This window comes from Dermacentor variabilis, chromosome 6 (genome assembly GCF_050947875.1).
Source record: "Dermacentor variabilis isolate Ectoservices chromosome 6, ASM5094787v1, whole genome shotgun sequence".
Classification (NCBI taxonomy): Eukaryota; Metazoa; Arthropoda; class Arachnida; order Ixodida; family Ixodidae; genus Dermacentor; species Dermacentor variabilis.
This window is the reverse complement of record NC_134573.1, coordinates 173,821,250-173,842,484: the sequence shown is the minus strand read 5'-3', so window position 1 is coordinate 173,842,484 and position 21,235 is coordinate 173,821,250. Positions and strand designations below refer to the sequence as shown.

General features: G+C 46.2%; 1 protein-coding gene across 1 annotated transcript in view; it reads left to right on the top strand.

Annotated features, from left to right (window-relative positions):
- The window catches only part of LOC142585828 (lysine-specific demethylase 5A-like), an 83,153-nt gene that overhangs the window by 32,520 nt on the left and 29,398 nt on the right, over positions 1–21,235 (top strand). Inside the window, exons 17-26 of the mRNA XM_075696855.1 lie at positions 1,021–1,158; positions 1,892–2,130; positions 3,007–3,343; positions 5,290–5,481; positions 6,154–6,570; positions 8,678–8,860; positions 10,431–10,574; positions 11,200–11,371; positions 19,869–20,149; positions 21,015–21,231. Coding sequence (XP_075552970.1) covers positions 1,021–1,158; positions 1,892–2,130; positions 3,007–3,343; positions 5,290–5,481; positions 6,154–6,570; positions 8,678–8,860; positions 10,431–10,574; positions 11,200–11,371; positions 19,869–20,149; positions 21,015–21,231 — 2,320 coding nt within the window. The remainder of the gene's footprint in view (positions 1–1,020; positions 1,159–1,891; positions 2,131–3,006; positions 3,344–5,289; positions 5,482–6,153; positions 6,571–8,677; positions 8,861–10,430; positions 10,575–11,199; positions 11,372–19,868; positions 20,150–21,014; positions 21,232–21,235) is intronic.

Below are 21,235 nucleotides of genomic sequence, written 5' to 3'. Positions count from 1 at the left end.
CAATTGTGCAGATGATTCAACATTGAATACTTCCTAGTGCCCTGAATTTTATATTATTATTCTTAGTTGCTTTTACTGTCACAGTTACTGAATGTGACTGAAAGAAAGGAGGGAAATGGACAGAGCGCTACCGTTTTCCTTACTAATTGCGCTGCTTTCCATCATGTCAACACACGAAGTGGCCCAGAAAAGCGTCTTGCTCGACAATTTAGTCCACCTTTGTGCACATGTTGGTGTGAGTGCTCTCAGGTGAAAGTAGTACCTTTTTTGTGGGCCCTATAAATTGGAGGGCTTATGCAAGGGTCGGCCTAACACTTAACATATACAGTATATGTAGCATTCTTAACTTCACACACTGTGCTTGTCCATTATTCTTGGTGCCAGCGGTGCTGGGCCTTCCTGTTGCAACAAGATAATGCAGCATTTTCTAAAATTTTGCACAAATTGAGAATTCCTTATGTACGTCATTGTATCGTGCCGTCAAATCCAATAGGCACCCAAGTCTTTTTAGAAGAAAAAAAGTGGCGTATCCCTGTTTCTTGCAGTCTGAAAAGAAGAAGAAGCAGAATTTACATTCATAGATTAAAATTTATTCATTCCTAACAATTGTCACGGTCAGGATCATTACTCGAACAACTTCGCAAACATCGCAAATGTTATGATGGCCAGTATGCCGACTAGCCATTTTGCCAATTGAATGATGAGATGCACACAACATATTTAAGCATTTTACAGTGTCTGTACAAGGAATGTGTGCATAAAAACTGCTAACAATACTTGCAATTCTGACATCCTTGGCACAGTGCTATATTGTCTTGTACTCGGGCATTCCGATAGTACATTGAAACTGCTTGTAATTATGGTGACTAAACAAATTACGCGCCTGTCTTTGAATGTCTTGAAGTTATTCTATTGAGTTTGAATCCTAGGTGGTTACTAGAGGCATTACTGAAGATGTTCCAGGATGCTCGGTTGTTTCACGTGTGCGTGTGTGTCGCACTTTTCTGTTGTGTTTTGCAGCTCCCCATAGGGCGAGTATGCGTGTCGCACTACAGCATGCTGCGGCGATTCTGCGTCTTCTCGCATGACGAGCTTGTGTGCAAGATGGCGGCCAATCCGGAGCATCTAGACATCAGTCTAGCAGCCTCCACATACCAGGTACCGTCTGAGCAGTTTTTCCCACGATGCAGGTGTGGGTAGCCTTTAGAGCTTGGAAGCTTATCTCGTGCTGTGGGCACACAGCCTAGAACAGAAAGGACCACTAGGTGCTGGTTTCTCACTCGAAACATTGCACCTGACATTTTATGTCTCAAAGGGCCAACTGTTAGTTTGTCCCATTCAGCAGCCAATCCCAGTGATAGAGGAGGCATGGTTTTATGTAAGCCGTTAGTAAAAGGCAAAATAATTAGAATTGTTACAAAAATAGCTCCAGTGCACCTTGTGCAGCCTGTGCTTTGTTTTGAAGTTATTTTGTTTGCGTATAAACGGACTTAAAATGTTTATCGAAAGGTATACTCTTTCTGCAGCCCTCATTCAGCTGTGGACAAATTTTTATTGGTGGTATAGGTTGGTAACTTGGCTGGTGCTTTTCCGTGTAATAAGGATGTGGTGCAACGCCCACACCAAGGTAGCCCAGTGGCTATAATGTTGCGCTCCTGAGCTCAAGGTCTCTAATTTGGTCCCGGCCGCGGTAGCCGCATTTAGATGAGGGCGAAATGCAAAAACTCTTGGTTAGATATAAGCGCATGTCAAAAGAGCTCCACGTGGGCAAAATTATTTTTTAGTCCCCCACTAAAGCGTGCCTCATGATGTGATTTTGGTTTTGGCATTCAAAAACTCCAGAATTCAGTTAATTTAAATTTGATTAAGGCTGTGGTACTCCAATTCTCAGGACATGTTGAAGATGGTGGAGACAGAGAGGGAGCAACGGCGGTGCCTGCTGGAGTGGGGCATCACAGATGCGGAACGCGAGGCATTCGAGCTTCTGCCAGATGATGAGCGGCAGTGTGACTACTGCAAGACGACGTGTTTCCTTTCAGCTGTCACATGCTCATGCAACGGCTCCAAATTGGTCTGCATACCTCATCGGGACCATCTTTGTGATTGCCCGCCTAGCAATCATTGCCTCAGGTTAGATTTTAAAATTTTTTCCTGTGCTATTGTTGGTTGTGCAGCAAATAAGCCATTTTTTTTTGTTCAGCTCGCCGTGACGTTGGGTATTCTCACAGCACCTGTTAGAGCTTTGGGGTCACAAGCGTGCTCTTGGGACAAAGGAATGACAGTACACTGTAGAGGAAATAAACCAAAAGGCATTTATTGCACCTTCTATACAACAATGCCAGCTAGATGAATTACAATAGAACATACCGATTTCCAATGACGAATTGAGGAAGTCCAACTCGCCGTGCAGGAATATCGAGGATGCGTTCGCCCCTGCCAATGTACCAGTGCCTAAGTCATTCATGAGCACAGTCACACGAACAGAGGCATGTTTAAACAATTGTATTCATGCATCCCGTTGACCTAAAGCCAAAGAGAAGGATGTTGGTTCCCCTTGAGTATCCCTGCCATAAGGTGGCATTAGCAGCAGAACACTCGCACCATCTCTCATACTACTGCAAAATTTGGGGTTTCACCCGTGCTCCTGGGACAAATGAACGACAACACGTAGTGCAAGCAATCACAAGGGCATTGGCACGAATAATTAACCAGTCCAATCTGGTTTTATGTTTCTATTTAGTGTCCATTTAAGATAATTTTGCTCATCTTTGGCCAGTGAGAATCCCACCATATGAAAGCGTGGTTACAAACTATTGCGTGCGGCTTATGACTGGAAACATATGAGCTGCGAAACACCAGACAATGAATAATGTGCAGTACAGGCATTTGTCCTATGTGTTGATTGTCATCTTCAGTCGCTTTGTTGCATTTCTGCATTTCATATTGAAGACAAAATCTTGTGTAACTAAACCATCTTGCACCTCTACTGCTGTGGCATTTGCACAGGTACCGCTACACTCTAGATGAGCTGCCAGTCATGCTCCACCGCCTGAAGGTCCGGGCAGAATCATTCGATAACTGGGCGATCAAAGTGAAGGCTGCACTGGAGGCCACCGAAGATGAAGACAAGCTGGAGCTTTCTGAGCTGAAGGAATTGGTTCAAGAGGCCGAGGAGAAGCGCTTTCCGCCGACGGAACTGCTTCAGTCACTGACAAAGGCTGTGCAGGAGTCCGAGAAGACGTCCAGTGTTGCCCAGCAGCTGCTGAGCAAGAAGGTGCGCACCCGCAACCGTCAGTCGCAAGATGCCAAGTACACGTCTCGGCTCACCCTCGACGAACTGCAGGTGAGAAGCTTGTAAGCTCTCTGAAAGTTTGGGCGCCTCTTTTTACTGATGGTAATTTAGGTGGTACAGTAAAACAAGACTGTTTTCGGAAGCAGCATCTTAGGAATTGGACAAACTTGCCAAGGCGACAGTCACTCATTAACTCCAATTTTTGCAAGCACAAGCAAGCAAAGCGCAGTCTTTTCTTTTTTTAATCTGTTTCCAAGTGGAATTCTTTACCACTCGATTGTTTTGAAGCTGATGACCTTTTAGCTGTCCTGGAACACCACTTCTATTAATCTGTGTCATTTTGCTGAGCTGACATGATTGCTCCTGATGATTTCTCTGTTCAAATCACTTGTAATCTTCTTGTGTGATGTGATCCCTCCTGCTGGTGCCAATTCCTAACCTGCAGTACAGTCAAACCCATTTATAATGAACTCTATAGTTCTGCGAAAAGTGGTTGTGTATGAGTAGTTCATTGCAAGTGGTATCACCCTTTGGCAGTTACAATTCAACACCCCTTTGTTTCGAAAATAAAATTTTCAGTACCTTCATTTCTGTTTTAACTGCAAATTTCCGTTAAAACGTCATCTAAAGAATGATTCTGCAGCGGCATAGCTCCTTCAAAACGGAGCCCAGCTGGTTTTGATCACCTGCTGTTTCAAAAGTATGAGCCCATCCACCGCCATATTTTTCTTTGAGAGTTTGTCATATATTTTACTATCAGTAGGACACGAGTGCATTCTGCATGCGGTGGATTCTGCATGTGCCCAGTTTGGTCGCACTTCTGTGCTTTGGAACTTTGCTTGTGCGCCCTTCTTTTACAGCAAATGGGTCAACACTTATGAAAACCTGGATTCATTTTCAGTAGGCAGGGTCAAAAAATAGTAAGTGCCATGAAATATGGTCGTTACAATCGACAGATCGTTATATCTAGACACAGTTTCAATAGGCAGGGTCAGAAACTCGTAAATGCTGTGAAATATGGTCGTCATAACATTTCCAGATATAATTATCTATTGATTGTAAGTGGATTTGGCTGTATTATGAAATAAGAAATGAAAGTACATTTCACGGGATGGTGAAAAAGTTGCCTGAATTATCCACATGTCATGTTATCGAATTACCCTGAAAACAATGAACCCTGTCTCATCTGAATTGAGAAAAACATTGGATTGAAAACAAGCAACATAAAAAGCAGAACAGCACATGGTCAGTTCTGACCTTTCTGCATTGTATGCGAATGTGGTCCAGTTAATATTGTGTAAGCCATGTTGTTCTGTCCTCCACACACTATATTTGTGGCAGTAAGGTTGCCAATTCACTGTTCGGAAAGTTTGGAGAAGAATATGCTGGTAAAATCCACATTTCCTCTGTTTTGTCCATGTTTTCATTTAATTTTATTTCATTTCATGTCAGTACTGCAATCTTAACTCCTGAGCCTTATTTATCTACTTTCATAATATGGTGATCTTCGTAATGTAATAATGAAGTAAAGTCACATTTCAGCTGAAAATTCACCTTGGCATTTTCCACCCTAATATGCTCCACATGCATTTGATTCATTTGAATCTGCCATCTCCTGACAAGGTCTGTACAGTAGAGAGCTCTCTCTCTGTGGGGATGACACGACAGAAAGGACTAATTTGCAGAGCTTAAGGAGCTTTGGGCCAGTTCCAAACTGGGAATTGTTCAAGACGCTTATGGCACACCTGCACTTTAGGGTCAGAGCCAGCCTCCAGAGTCTCACGAAGCCCTAGTTGAAATGGCAGTGGTATTCTCAACAGGATGAAGTTAGAGGACTCAAGATTACTAAGTAATGCCCGAGAAAGTGCACAGTGTGAGAAAATTTGGGAAACTTTGCAACAATATGTGGCAGTGTTGCAGAGGTACCTGGCTTCTTGTGATTTGTGCAGTGGACCCTTCACTGAGGTAAAGCATGTCATTGTAATGGTAACTTGCAGGTATTCTACGAGCAGCTCTGCAAGTTGCCCTGTGTGATCAAGGAGTCTGCAATGATTCGGGATCTTGTGGACAGAGTTGTCGACTTCCAAAGCAGTGCCCGTGACCTGCTCACCTTGGATGAGATGGGCGAGTCGTGGCGCCTAGAGAAGCTTCTCGAAGCAGGCCTCAACTTGGACATGGATCTGCCAGAGGTGCATTTCGTTCACTATGCTGTTCCTTAGTAGAACCATGGGCCTTGTGCCATTTATTCTACAGCTCTTGAGCAACATTAAGCTTGCCATTGAACATTTTGAATGCAACTGTTGAAATTACTTGTGCGGAGATTGATAAATGTTCGTAGATGAAGCACAAAATCGTGGGATCCGCATTTGAATGGGGGGGAAATACAAAAATGCCCATGTCCCATGCTTTGGAGTTTAGAGATCCCCTGGTGGTCAAAATTAATCGGGACTCCCCCACTACAGCGTACCTCATAACCAAATCATGGTTTTCAACACGTAAAACGCCAGTATTAATTCATTCCTGAGTAAATTGGAAATAAGAAAAAATTCTGTATTTGAGAAAATATGTTGTGGTGTTATTAGAAACAGCTATGCAGACAGGTTGCATACACTTAAAAAAAAATTAATAAGAAGTCAACGATACCACGAATCTTCTCTGAACACTTATTCAGTCTGATTCTTTCAGTCCGATTCATGCCTAAGGCCAAGAGTGGCCACTGATGCTGTGTTCATATTTCGAGAACTCTCTATTGACACCCCTAGTATTGCAAAGCCAAAAGCTAAATGAAGTGCAAGATTGTTCAAAGCCTGCTCATGCTGAATCTCGGGGCCTCAGCTGCTTGCTGCCTGATGTATGTGCAGGTGCCACAGCTGAAGCAGAAAGTTCAGCAGGCTCAGTGGCTAGAGGAAGTGCAGGCCACCCTGCTGCCACAGCCACAGCCACAGTCGGAGATGCAGTCGGATGCGCAGCCACAAGGGGAGAGGGATCCACCGACACTGGATGAGCTGCGCCGCCTGCTCGCAGCTGGGGTTGCCATACCCCCTCACCCAGTCTCTGAGCGTGCCTTGGCTGAGCTGCAAGGTCTCCTGACAGCATCCGAACGGTGGGAGGAGCGTGCAAAAACTTGTCTGCAGGCACAGCCACGCCAAACACTGGCTGCTTGCGAGGCACTGGCTGACGAAGGAGTCGCTATTCCTGTCCACCTGCCGAGCCTCGCCGCCCTGAAGGATGCCATCCGCAGGGCGAATGAGTGGGGTGCCCGTGCTGAAGCCCTTCAGGTACTAGATGTTTAGAAGAAGTACGAAGCCGAAAGTTGCATTCACATTGGTGTGTTGTGGAGTTTGTGCAACCAATTTTGTTGCACACAGTTGAAAAAATACTGTTTCAGCTTAGTTGCTTGCTGCTTGATTTTCCAGTTCCACTAGCTGTCGAACCAATCAGTTGCATAGAAGCAGGATTTCTGAATATGATGACAGTTATTTGACATGGCAATGGTGGCGGGAGTAGATGTCTCACGACTAGTGCAGTTCACATTTCGGTGTAGCAATGAACAGGTTGCACTTGTTAGTGGGAAGATAGGTTGCCTTGAGTCACTCCAGTGTCTTTAGCCCTGATCAGTTGCGGGACCTCTGTCATTCGCTGGTGTGAGTGCCATCTCACCACGACTGAGGCAGAAGTAGGCATGGATCTCTCTGATGGTACTGCTGTTGCAAGGGCTGGCCTGCTGTAAGAGTTCCTGTAATATAGATGTTTCAGAAATGCTCAGCTTTCGGAAAGGGCCAAGTGACACACCAGCATAGTTTGATTCCTCTTCTGCATGCACCGCCTCCTGAGGAACACACCCTTCCACAGAGACGCTACAGGCTTTTCCTAATATTTAAGTGTGTTTCACTGCATTTCAGTTTTAGCCAACTTATAGCAGTGCCACTTACAGTTAAGATTAAGATGGAAGTGCTAGCTGCACATGTCTACGCTTGTCTCTTGCATGTGGTTGCATCACAAGAGCAACATGTACATTTTCCAAGTCATAAAATAAGCGAATTCTGCTCGTACATGTTAATGGAAAAAATGACCACTTGCATCGTCTTGCAAAGCTAGCTTATGAAAAGGTATTATTCCGTGCACCTTATCCCACAGGAATAAAACTGAAGAGTCAACTGCATCAATGCAAAATTTGTCTTTTGGGTCTACATTTGTAGCACCGTAATCTTATGTATTGTGGGGAGCACCCGCCTCCATTTCCTCCCGCGTACCCGCAGCGTCTTGTTCGCACGTGGCGACGGGTCGGGCCGGCGTAGACATGGGAGAGAGGCACTACGCGCCCTCCCTTTCTCCGTCGCTCTGATGACATGCGTACCCCTCTTCCCCTACGCGGCTCACGGGAAAGGGAAACGTATCCGGCGGGCGAGGAGGACTTCCCCTCGCAAAAAGGTAAAAAGCATAGAAGCGCGCCACCGGGGGAGACTCTCTCTCTTGGGACGCCAGACACCTGCTGCCTGGACGAAAGCACCTACCACATCCCGTGAGTGACCTCGTTTGTCTGACCCACCCAGACAACGAGGCAAGCCTATTTACTACTATTACTGAGAGGACGTCCCTCTGCGAGTGTTCATTATTGCTAATCGCAATAAACGTTATTACCGTTGACGCCGCTGGTTGCCTTATTCGTTCGAACCCGGCGTAGCCGCGATTCCCGCGCTACGCGTTGGGAGTACCACGAAGCGACTGCGTGGGGCTAGATCCGGAGCTTGCCTTCAGCCCTAGCCGCACGCAGAGTGGAACCCCCACAGTATCTGCTTGTATTGTTCTTCTCTAGATATTGCAACGCACTTCCACTTTAAGTGAACTTGTTCTGCATCCAGTTGGTCGAGTTTTGTGAAAAAGTGACAGTGTAGAAAAAGTAAGGTTCAGTGATGCTAAAAAGTGATCACATTCATCTGCTTCCTTGTTAATGTTTCTCCCTCTCCTGCAAAGTGAGCCTTCATGACAAGTCCACTGGCTGCTCCACAATAAGAGTGTATTGACTCAGCCATAGTTATAACAATGCTACCTCGGAGCACCTATGGTACAAAGATTGTGCAAACTGTCTCCCCCACTTTAGCCCTGTTCAGCAGTGCATTGTAAAGCTTGAGTACAGCTGTAGCTTTTCAGTCGAAATTTCATGGGGCTGAAGTCTCATTCATTATAATGTCAATTCATCATCATAGGAACCATTCGAGAAATGCCTACTCAGCAAACAGTCCGTTTGGTTTGCTGGTGAAATGCTGTGAGGATGCACAGAAAAGAACAGTGCACTGCCCATGCCAGTTTCACATTTCTCCACTCCCATTTGTTCGTAAGATGGTGGCGCAGGACTATCTCCAACTTTGCCATCTGCTGTTTCAGGGCTCAGAGTCCAAATACCCTTACCTAGAGAGCCTGGAGAACCTGTTGCAGAAAGGCCGGCCAATCCCGGTGCGCCTGGAGCAGCTGCCTCAGCTGGAGTCTCAGGTGTCCGCAGCCAAGGCCTGGAAGGAGCGCACGGCCCGCACTTTCCTCAAGAAGAACTCTGCCTACTCCCTGCTTGAGGCATGTACTAGTTGCCCAACTCTGCATTTATCAACACTATTTTTGATGGCTGCATATCAGTGGGGGCAGAATGCAAAAACAAAAGTGCACCATGCTTTGAGTGCATGTTAAGGAACCCCAGGTGGTTGAAACTGGTGTGCAGCTCTCTACTACAGTCGAATTTCAATAATTTGAACTCGAACGAGCCCGAAAATTTGTTCGCATTAAAAGGACTTGTTCTTGAAATATTCGTGCACCATAGCACAATGCACGAACGGTGTGAGTCGGGAAATATCGCGATGCACAAGCGCACAGCGAGTAAGGACCACCAAACTGCCCATGCCAGCCAATGCTCCCTTCCTGATAATGGCAGAAAACGAAAGTTCAAAGAACGGACTAAGTTGGCGCCAGGCCAGCTGGGCTGGCAGCGCAGGCATGGAGGCAGGCGCGCGCCTAGAGCACCGAAAGTAGAAAGAGAAAAAGAGGAAAGTGAAAAGAGGAAAGGCAGGAGGGAAGTGGATTTGCTCTCCTGAGGACAGATCGGTGCTGTATTTACGTTCTTCGTCCTGCGCTCTTAATGCGAGCCATATCTTATCAAGATGACGAAGTCGTTGCCACTGATCATAATCACATTGGTGTGCTCCCTTCTGTTGTAGCGTCACTGCATTCAAAAGATAAGGAGAATGAGGTACTGGATGTTGCCTTCGCATCCTTGTGTTCAGGGTCTTTCTTGTACAGAATTGGATATGGCACACTGTCTCGCAACAAAATTTCCATCGAGGCATCTCGATTTAGATGCATTATTGTAAAAGCAAACGAGACCAACCAAGCCAACCAGTACAAGTGCGAGCGAAAGCTGACGCAAGCAGATGATAGTGCAAAACAAGCTGTCCGGCTGCTCCAGACTTCACAATGAACAGAACGGTCAGGCGGATCCACATGATACCAGTTTCCCAAGCATACATCACTGTACGGGCCACTCTTATTGGTCTCTGCTGCTCGCTTGCTGCTGCAGCGAGCCACAAAAAATTGGCCCCAGACCGATTCCTCCCGCGGCATGCATTCTGCCGCTAGTGTGGCTGGGGCATTACAGTGTGATGCAAAAACGGCCACCTTGCCATTTGAGAGAGAGTGAAATTTCTGCCACATTTTTTTTTTTTGCCCCCCCCCCCCCCCCTCTCCCCACGCGGTGTTGGATCTCTCCTGAGCCTCTCAGCTATGGCAAGGTCAGAGCAATGCTGGTCGGAGGTGCCGCCACGTGATTTGGTGAGCTGCAAAGAGCATTGTCAGAGTGCGGTATGTTTAAATTAACCTTCAAGAATGCTTGTGCATTCGAATTACTGGGCATTTTTGCCCATTGGAGTATACATAGCTCTAATGGGACCATGGCGTCAGTTTGAATAAACTGGAAGTTCGAATTAACGAGATTCGACTGTGTGAAATTCTGCACCTCTCTCAGCCCAGTCTTGTTCCATTCTTCCTCAGCTCGTGCACCGTACATCTTTGTACAACCTCATCTCTGAACTGTAGTCGTCTCCTGCTTGTCGTAAAGTTTATGACAATGTGGCGCACACTTGGGTACATGCTGCAGGTGTTGTCACCTCGCCGAGACATTGGCATCTATCAGGTCACTGCACGAGGCAAAAAGAAACGTATGCGTGATGGACCACCATTGCCAGAGAAGGAAGAGCCACCAGAGATCAAAGTGGAAGAGGCCAAGGATGCGGCCAGCATTGTAAGTTTTGGAAAAAGCAACTGGGCATTGTCATGTGTGGCACTTCTCTGCTTAATTTTTTAAAGAGAGATTGCACTTAGAACTGCCAAAGTAACTGTGAAAATTTGAAGTTTGTCATTGTGTACTGAAACTTTGATATGTCTATATTTAGTGAGCCTTAGCTTGTCTCTAAATTGCAGAATACTGAATTACCAGAAACATTAGCATGAACAGCTGGGTTGGTGGTGCCATCTTGCAGCACTGAGCCTAACCAGAGCGAATTCATAAGTATTATTGCACTAACTAACCAGTTCTGCTTATCTGGTGGTGTAAAGTGCTGGCAGTGATGTAGTCAATATGCAGTCTTTTATTTTCCCTTGATGTTTGCGCCCATGTAACACAAGAATGTTTCTAATGAGTCATGGTTGGACAAAATATCACAAGTCAGTAGCAGTGTTGCTCTTGCCATCGACGGCTCCAGTAACCTGGTGTTCTGTAAAGGATAATACACATATGTGGACAAGCTAAAACTCTATTAGATTAGCCCTGCGAGTACATTTTCCTGTACAAATTTTTTTCTGTCAGAGATAAGTGGTAACTGCACTGGTTAATGGTGATGCACCCATATTTGGTATAATCATGCCAGGTGGCTGCTTTCAAAGAGTCCGGTGCACAAGAACTGGAGAGCATGAAGCAACTACGTGCACACAATTTGCGGAAGCGCCTCGAGGACACAGGCCAGGCACGCTACTGCACCTGCCACGATTTATTTGGAGGCCACATGCTTCAGTGCGAGCTCTGCAAGGACTGGTTCCATGGTGATTATACCCTCTCTTTTCCTTTTCCCTCCAATGGCAGGAGTGGGCTGCCTTGTAAAGTTTCGTAAGTTTCATCAAGAGTTTGGTATAGCCATAAAGTCAATGGAACCGTGTTTGCTATAACAAGGTTCAACTATAACAGCCTGTTCGGAGCACTAGCTGAGGTAAACAGAACAATGAGAAAAAGAATCCTGCACAGCAAATGTGGTGAACATATAGTATCTTTGATTAGGTATTACATTGTTTCAGAACACTCTAGGAGTGGTCTACATGCCATGTATAGGAACAGGTACCGTATTTACACGATTCTAACTCGACTCGAATGTAAGTTGACCCCCCCATATTGCGTGCGACAGGAGAAAAAGAAAAGAACATACCGGAGGGCGCATTTAATAACGAAAATTTATTTGTAGCTGGCATGGGCACTGGACTACTCGTCTTCACTAGTGCGGCCATCGTCATCGTTGCTACAGTCCCACAGCACGTCGTCCAGCGAAATTCCGCATTTGGCAAATGACCGCACCACATCTTGTGGAACAGCAGCCCACGCCGAATGCACCCAACCACACGCAGCCATCAGGGAGGCTCTTTTGACAGGTCCGGTTGGTGTAAGTTCGCAGTCTTCTGCCGCCAGCAACTCATTGTACTTATGGCGGAGCAGGTCCTTAAAAGGCGAAGATCCGGGCATGTTCCATGATGATGTCGCACTTCACTGGCAGGGACCGATCACGCATTTCAGTGACATACGCCGCAAGCCTGGCCTACAGCTTCAGAAAACGTCCAGACTTTGGCAAATGGGAAATTGCTCACTTGCCGTCACAGGTGAAAATTTCGCTTCGCTGCAGTCGCCACTCTCGCACCACCCATTCAGAAACATCGAACTTGCAGCCCGCTGCACAGTGATTTGTTTCTTCGGCATAAAGGAAGGCAGCCCTCTTGAATGCTGCTGTGAACGAGTGCCGAATGATTAATGGGCCTGAAGCGCTCATGACGACTGAGGAAGCATGGAAGTAGCATGTAGCCGGCAGTCAAGTTGAACGCGTCACACCAATGTCATTGGTCAAACTAAGGGCATAGCGAAAGCTAAGAGCTACACGGAAAGAGAAACACATGAGAGGTGTCTGCTCTTCCATGAACTACCGATACTCCCCGAAAGGGCCGCCGTTCTGAGGGTGCCGCCGCAAATGGAACAGTGGCGCTTCCATCAACTATCGACACCCCCATGAGTGTTGTGTACACTGTAAAACTCTCAAAAATGTTGAAAAACCCTTTCGAAAAGCGAACAAACACGCGGGATAGCGAAAAGCTACGGGTAAGGCCATAGACCTATCATAAAATTGTAACCACGTTGTAGCTCCCGTTGGTCTCGCTTTTTTGGCGGTGCTATGTGTTGGTTTCGATTGTAAGTCGACCCCCCCCCTCCCCCCCACTTCAGGTTTTCAAATAAAAAAAAATATGTCGACTTACAATCATGTAAATACGGTAAGCGTCATTATTAGAAGAAAGTGGCTCCCATTATGTACAATTGAACCTCAATATAATGAAGTCAGTAAATTAGCAGTTTGCCTTGCTATATTGAAATTTAATCTTTTATGCAAATAACTTGGAATTAGCACAGTTGGCAATGGATTTTTCTTACGCAGAAGGGGCCACAAAATTTTCCGAATTGTCGGACAATCAGAAAAAAGGTAAATTTGAATGAAAAAAAGGGTTTCATTTCTTGGAAAAAAAGACTGACCCTCAAAGGGTTAAGCGGTATCCAAATTCATGGCACTGCTGCAAAATTCTGAGTGTGTGTCTGGTATTTCATGGTCTGAAGTAATGGCATTCTGCATTTACAACAGCACAGCATGGCGTGATCTCAAAAGACTTTGTTTTTGGTGGTCTCCGGTGTCACCATTCGTTCTCAAACAAGCACAACATACGAAATGCATGGAAGAAATTGACTTGTGTTCTGTGGAGTTGAGTTTAGAATGTCGAAAGCCTAGGTAATTGGACAGCCAGCTCCAGAAAACCCACTGTCACCTTACTGGGGCACTGATGTGAGACAGCATGCACCAAGAGCATTGGTGGTGAAATGCCGCATATTATTATTTCATACTGTAAGTTTTACACAGGCTCATACAGGAGTGGGTACGTATAATACAGGCAGAAAAAGGTCAAACAAAACATATCAAAACATGTAAAAAGAAGACTTGCCATACACTAACATAGTTAATATTGTTAGCCTAGAAGCTTTTGGAAATGGGGTGAGTGTCTTTTTATTTTGGAAACAAAGCGAAAAAAAGCACATACAGTGGAACCCCGATTATACGACTTTCTCAGGACCGCGAAAAAGTGTCTTAAAATGCAGGTGTCGTAAAATCCTAACATAAATTATGCCTATAAAAATACAACTTATTTCGTGCGACGGATTTACGAGAAACTTTAATGTAAACTATTAACATACTCTGCAGGGCTTGGGAACCCATATTACCAAAAAGGTAAATGTGATAAGAATTAATGCTGCAGTACAGGTATCAATCATGCTTATTCAAACGAACCTTTACGGCACTCCACTGCTGTGATTCCCGCCAACCAGCGCGAACTTTAAAAAGAGTCGGTAAGTTTCTTTTGGACCTTGTTTGATCCGTTAACCAAGAGCTTTTGCTTGAGTAGAACAACGACCAAAAGGAGGTTCTTTGCGGCGGCACGTGAACAGATGAACTTCTCGATGCCGTCTATGTGCTGTAGCACCTCGGCGAACGTGGTAGGCACAGGCACGGCATCTGTGGCGTCGTCGTCGTCCTTGTCCGATGTCGCAGCAGTGTCGGCACTAGGTAAGGCCTCCTCCAAGGGGTCATCCAGCTACACCTCGCCGCAGATAGCAACGTTGTCGTCGGCCTCCACGTACTCGGTGAAGGTCGTGGTGAGGTTTAAACCCTCGAAATCGTCGTCGGCGAAGCCTGCCTCGGCCTTGAATGGCATCGAGGATGTTGTGTCCCCAGCAGAGGAGGCAGTCTCTCGCTTTAAGCTACAGTGCTTGAATGAGTTAGTGATTGTGCTTCGCGACACTGCGTTCCACGAACTGGCAATAAAATGCATGGCGTCGAGCACAGTGATAGTTTTTTCGGACTTGCTGCGCTCCATAGCCGCCAGCCGACGCTGCACTAACCGCTTCCGGTACCCTTGCTTGACGCACTTAACGATGCCGGCATCCAGCGGCTGCAGCCGGCTTGTGCAGTTGGCCAGAAAAAAAACAACCTTTATGTTCCTCAGGCTGGACGTATATATTTATCAATACTTGTGTATTGTATATTGTAGGAATATTTTCCTCGCCGTAGCACCCATTTTGTTATTCAGCTGCTGCAAAAAATTGCTGAAGAGCGAAGATGTCGGCCATGCCTTTTTGTTGAAGTTGTAGCTGCACGGCAGCATCTTAAGTTCTTAAGGCACCGTGGCTTTGCAAACTTTCCAACAACGAGCACAGGCAGCCTCTTGGAACTGTCCTCATTAGCACAGACTAGTGCCGTCACACACTCTTTACTACGCTTGCCACCATGACAGCTGTCACCCTTACACACAAGGGTTTGCTCGGGCTGCATACGATAAAAAATACTGCTCTCATCGGCGTAGAAAACGTCGCAGGGCTCGTATGCAGCAATCATCTCCGGCAGTGACTCTATCCACCCGTTCACCGTTTAAACGTCCACAGAAGTGCTTTCTCCGCAGAAGTGGCTGTACACAATCCTGTTTCGTTTTTAAGTGATCCAGCCACCCATTCCATGCCTGAAAGTCGTTGATGCCCAGACGCAATGCCACAAGGTCTGCCTTTTCATTTAGAATGGTGCCATCAACGTTTGCAGAACTCCGTGCTTGATGCAGCCACTTGACGAGAACTTTTTCTAACTTCTCATGCTGTCCTTCTTTTGCCGCTTTCCGCTTGAGCCCGAACTTGTTTGCATTCTGCAATATCACCGCTTTGTTTGCCAGGATCGTCTTAACGAAGATTCGGGTATCTTAAGGGCAATGCTGGCTTTCGTGGCTCCATGCCGCTTTTTTGCTTCCTCGATAATATTCAGCTTATCACCGAGCGACAGAACTGTCCGCTTTCGGGACATCGTGCGTCGCGTTGCTCCACACAACTGCAAACCTCCGCTGAACGCTGGTCGCTAGGATTACATCGAAGAACACTTACGTTAAACCTAGGCCTCTTCGTGCTACCTTGTCGGCGATCTGCTGCTGGGAAACTGAAAGGAGAGAAACGCTTTCCCAACGTGACGAGAGGCAACGCCGCCAAGAAGAGAGGGTGAAAGTGATTGTGGAGAAAAGGCGCTATTTCAGCACAGCAAGTGTTGTGGCCAGCTGCTGATGGGGGAGAGAGAAACGAACTAGGCAGGGAAGAAAGCTGCGCCAGAGCGAACCGGTCGAGCAGTGTCAAGCACTCCGCATGCGGAGAGACGGAGCAAGGAAAGAAAACCTGCAGCACTTTTCTTTCGTCCGCCGTTCCATCCTGTGCTTCGCGAGGGTCGTTGTATGATGCGGGTCAGGCGTAAAATTGCATCGGATAGGCGGGGTTTTTAATGCATTGATTCTATAGGGACTTAGCTGGGACTGCGCTAATCCTTGTAAAACCCGGGTCGTCGCAAAACCGGGAGACGTATAACCGGGGTTTCACTGTATATATACATATGCTAACAGATACACATTTGTGTTCACATACATGGGTATATCAGGAACAAAGCAGTTTCAAAGAGGCATTTATAAAAAAAAAAGTTAAATCACACAAAAGAGAGAGAGAGAACAGCTCAGGAGTGACAAATTTTTATCAGTTGCTTTTAGCAAAACAATTCAAGTTTAGTGGTGAATGCGTACATTGATGATAGACCCATGCACTCACATGGTAGCTTATTCCAGAGTTCTGTTGTAGATGGAAAAAAGGAATATTTGAAAGTTTCACAGCCCATTAATCCATTAAAGACCAGCGTTACCATATGGTCACGTTAGTCTGCACAGTGGACTTCAATTAAAATTAATAAAACGGCACCAGAATCGCCTTTGACGTGCCGTTTGACAGATTAGAGTTCCCTTCATGGATACCAAGTGGCAGCAGCTGTCAGTCGTTTTGTGGAGCCCCTCGCAAAGGCAGGAATAAGTGTTGCTCTGCGAGTAGCGTTGCCATGCATCGCTCCAAGGGGTAAGTGTTTTTTTCTCTTACTACTTGTTTAAGAAATAGTCATATATCCTTACCTCCGTATTGCTCTTTGAATATGTGACCTTCGATGACCATTCGTGAAAGATGTTATCTTGCGTTTTGTCATATGGTCATGCTGGGCCTTTAGGCTACTTAACTTTTTATTTTTTTTTAACTGCATTCTCATCTCGTGCACGGCTGTTGGCGTGTTCTCGCAGTGTTTATTTCTTATTGTGTGAATAGGTTGATGTTGGAAGAAATAGCGAAGATAGTCGTAGAGGAACATGACGATGGGTCAGTGATTTATATCGAGCCGCCAGAGACTAGTACCTATTCGGATGAAAACTCGGCCGATGAAGACTCAGGTGGGCTCATTGACAATCTAAGCAGGTGGTAGCTATTAGCCGGCGCTGAAGCTGTTTTCTCTGACGGACGCCGCATTGGTGGATGCGACTCGGACGATGACAACCCCGGCGAGCAAGGTGACGGAATATCAGAGGTTTCTTCTTCTGTAGTTGATGCGGCCATTCCGGCAAAATTATCCACTGCTTCTAAGTGGACGAAGGGTGATCTCCAGATAAGCCTTGGCCACGGAGCAAGAAACATTTAGGAGAGAAAACTCCGCTGTTTGCGGCGACCAGAAAAGGTCACAAGCCCGTGGAGCCGTTATCGTGCTGGCGGCCTGGAAAGAAATTACCGCCGTTGAGAGCGCGCCGGTGCCCGGGCGCTGCATTTTTTTTTCGCCGCGGCTTCTACGACGCGCCGCATGGCGCCGCCACTGTATATGGCCCTGTCGGCGCATACAACAATTGTGACTTTATCTGGTCGCCTGCACTCGCTCGCGCTGACGGGAGTTTCACCTCCTAAATGTCTTACTCCGTGGCCTTGGCATATTTCCCGACCCAAACTTTACTGCTTACAGGGACTGTTGAGTTGTTCGATCTTTTTGACAACTCCGTCGCGGAGCTGCTAGTCGAACAAACAAGAAAGTATGTGTTATTTTGGAATATGCCCGATCCGGAGGTTACCAAAGAAGAATTAGGTTTTCTTGGAGTGCTCTTTTTTTCCGGCTATAACCGCTTGCTAGGGAAAACGTGCTACTGGGACAGCGGCACGGATATGTGCAACACGATGGCCTACAATGCTATGCGAAGAAATCGCTTCGTTCAGATAATGCGATTCCTGCACTGTGCCAAATGCAAGCCTAGCACTTAGTGACAAGTTGGCAAAGTTGTGTCCATTGATGGCACTATTGAATGCAAGGTTTCTGGAGCTTTTTCAACCTGTGCGTCACCTGAGCTATGACGAAAGTATGATTTAGTATTATGGTCGTCATGTGTGTAAACAGTTTATATGTGGAAAGCCTATCCGCTTCGGGTATAAAGTATGGTGCCTAAATGCCAAGAACAGATACCTTGTAAACTTCAAAGTGTATCAAGGCAAGCAGGGGATCCTGGAACATCTGAAAAATATGAAAATGACTTCGGAAAAGCAGCGGTGCCACTTTTCAAATGGGGGGTAGAAGAACTCGCAGCAGAGACGCACGACCTTCCTTTGTTTTTCTATTTTGATATTCACAAGCATGCAGCTACTCAGGCATCTCAAGGCACATGGCTATGAAGGTGCGGGCACAGTGAAGCAGAACCGTGTTCCCAAAGAGTGCCCTATTGCTTGACCAGAATTCGTCAAGCGTCAACCTCGCGGGCACGAAGATCATGTGCTGAGCGACAATGGGATAATTGTTGTCCGCTGGATGGACAATTCTGTAGTAACGATCGTAAGCACCATTCACGGCGTAGAGCCAATGTCATCTGCAGACAGGTACTCGTATGTTGAGAAGAAGCGAATCAAGGTGGTCCATCCAAACACTGTTGCTAAGTACAAGTTTTATAGGAAGTAAGGACCAGATGGATGCAAATGCAGGCGCCTATAGGATTGCAATCCGTGGCAAAAAGTGGTGGTGGCCGATTTTCACTTGACTTTGTGATGTATCTATGAGCAATGCTTGGGTGCTAATTCGTAGCACAGCGTCAACGTCACGCAAGTGGAATTCCGCAGGCTAATTGCACAAAGCTACCTGATGCGATGGGAGAATAAGCCTAGAGGACTTGGTCAACGCAGAATACCAAAGACTGGTGATGTCCTGACTGGTACATGGTATGACCAAGTGGCCCACTTTGTTGCACCAATACCTAATGGCAAGAGGTGGAGGTGTGCATGAAATAATTGCAACAGCGCGGTGCACACACAATGCACAAAGTATGACGTTGGCATGTGTATTCCATGATTTAAACCATATCACACTAAATAAGTGCTCAGCTATTCGCTATATATGTTTTTTGTGATGTTTCATGGCTTGAAATAAATGTTTTTTACTTCGCATATTTTGCTGTAGCGTAGCCCGGTGTGACCACATGGTCACGGGCTATATTTCAAAAACTAATTAGGCAAGAGTAATAATTTCTTGCATGTGAAATATTAGTATAAATGTAAGTTAATATATGAGATTTATTTCAAGATAGCAAGAAAAAAAAAAAAAACCAGTCCCTAATGGGTTAAAAGAGGCCTTATACACTTAGCATGGTTTGTTCTGCTTGAGTGTTGGTAAGGTGGTCCAAGGTAGTTGCTGTTGATAGCTATGTTGTCATGGTAAAGGACGTATAAGAATTTCATAGCAGCAATACGTCGACGGCTTTCCAGGGTTTGTATGGCGGCATGGTTGCGCAGCGCAGTCACACTGTCACTCCGGGAGTACATGGAATAGTACTTGGAATGATTACTTAGAATGATTTGGGCATCACCTATTTGTGCATATTCATTCAAAATGTTATGTTCTAATGGGCAAAATACACTATTTACAGTCTGGGCCTTTAGCCATCATGGCTAGGCCATACATGAATGTTTGGCAAGACACTGTAAAGTGAGCGTGGGTGAAGCAATGAATAAATACAATATGATGAAGCGTGACTCCTGTCACACATATGAAAGTCCACATACATGGTGAAAAGGCTAAATTAATAAAATTAAACTAATAAGCACATGCAGGTGCACAACCAAGGACAAGCTAAAATAGAGACATAAATTTGTTGCTAAGAAACAACTTTCTCATGGCAAAAGTAAACCTTGAGTCTGTTTATGTCTATGGGTAAGCTGTTCAGTCTTTAGGTTCCTGAATACTGAACGCTTTTTACCGTATATATTGTGAATGTCTGAGAAATTGAACCGCAGGTTTGATGAATACCGAATGTACTGCTACTAATCTGGTTGACTAGCGCTCCAAGGCGACGAAAAGGCTGATATGGTGCGACATCTCTACCTCTGCAGCCAGTTGTGTGCCGACACCTAAGCCGAGAGGTGCGGGCAAGGCTGCCAACTCTGCGGGAGGCAGCAGCCCCGGTGGTGGTGGCTCTTCCTCTCCAGGGGCGTCCGTGGCCTCTGCTGTCCCAGCCAAAGAGAGCAAGTTCCTGTGCCCTGCGTGCCTGCGGTCGCGGCGGCCTCGGCTCGAGACCATTCTGTCGCTTTTGGTGTCACTACAAAAGCTGCCCGTGCGGCTGCCCGAAGGAGAGGCACTGCAGTGTCTTACCGAGCGGGCCATGTCGTGGCAGGTACGGGCTTGCTGCCAACCAGTTTCTTATGGCGATACGGCATTAGTGTCTGCTGGAGGTGTAAGCGTGATGGTTCCGCTTACATGGAAATAAGTAGTACAGGGGAGTCTAAGGGCTGCACATGAGTGCAGAGCATGTGCCAGTTTTTTTTCTCTTGCATGTACACAATAGCTGATGCCCAAAACATTAAAACTTCTTGGGCGAGTTGGTTAATATGTACTGAAGCCATTGTAGCGCAAAGGAACCACGATCAAAGAGGACAGGACACCACGGATGCTTCTGATGCTTGCAGTACACAAAAGCACGGCTTTCGTGATGGCAGCTGTTACTCCGAGGAAGCTGTCATTGGGGGGTATGATTTGGACAGTATCTGTTGCCTGGCTTAGCCACGAATGACATGTAGTTGGTAGCACTGCCAGCTTTCTACACACCTGTGCAGTGAATTGACACAGCTTCACCCTGCACTTGCAGCTAGAACTCCATCAAAGTGCAAGGTTCAGAAATTGGAACATTGGGTAAGGCAGGGGGAGAGCTACAGAGTTGCAGGAAACAGAAATGCTTAATTTGGTGCAGTGTATACAATTTAGTACTATGAAAGCTGAAAAAAGCTTTTTGCAGAAAAACAAAGTATTCTAAGAACACAGCTGTAGAGAATGAAAATATTAAAAAAAAGTGGATCACATCATAAAACAGATTAGTTACTAAGCACTAATACAAAGGGACGAGCTAAAATGTATTTGACTTTACTACACAAACAGAGTGCAATTGTGTACAGGAACATAATTGGTTTAAAGTGTCACTATACCATTCAAGTGTGCCTAAACTTCAGTGACGCCCAAGTGATAGAATGTGCCCTGTTGCGTAGGACCGTGCCCGGCAGGCACTGGCCACCGATGAGCTGGCGGCAGCCCTGGCCAAGCTGTCGGTCCTCTCCCAGAAGATGGTGGAGCAAGCAGCACGCGAGAAGACCGAGAAGATCATCAGTGCAGAGCTGCTTCGAGCAGCTAGCAAGCCAGAATTGCAGCCACACCTGCAGAGTGTGGCACAGTCAGCCTTCGGGGGCCTCCGAACCCAGGATAAGAGTGA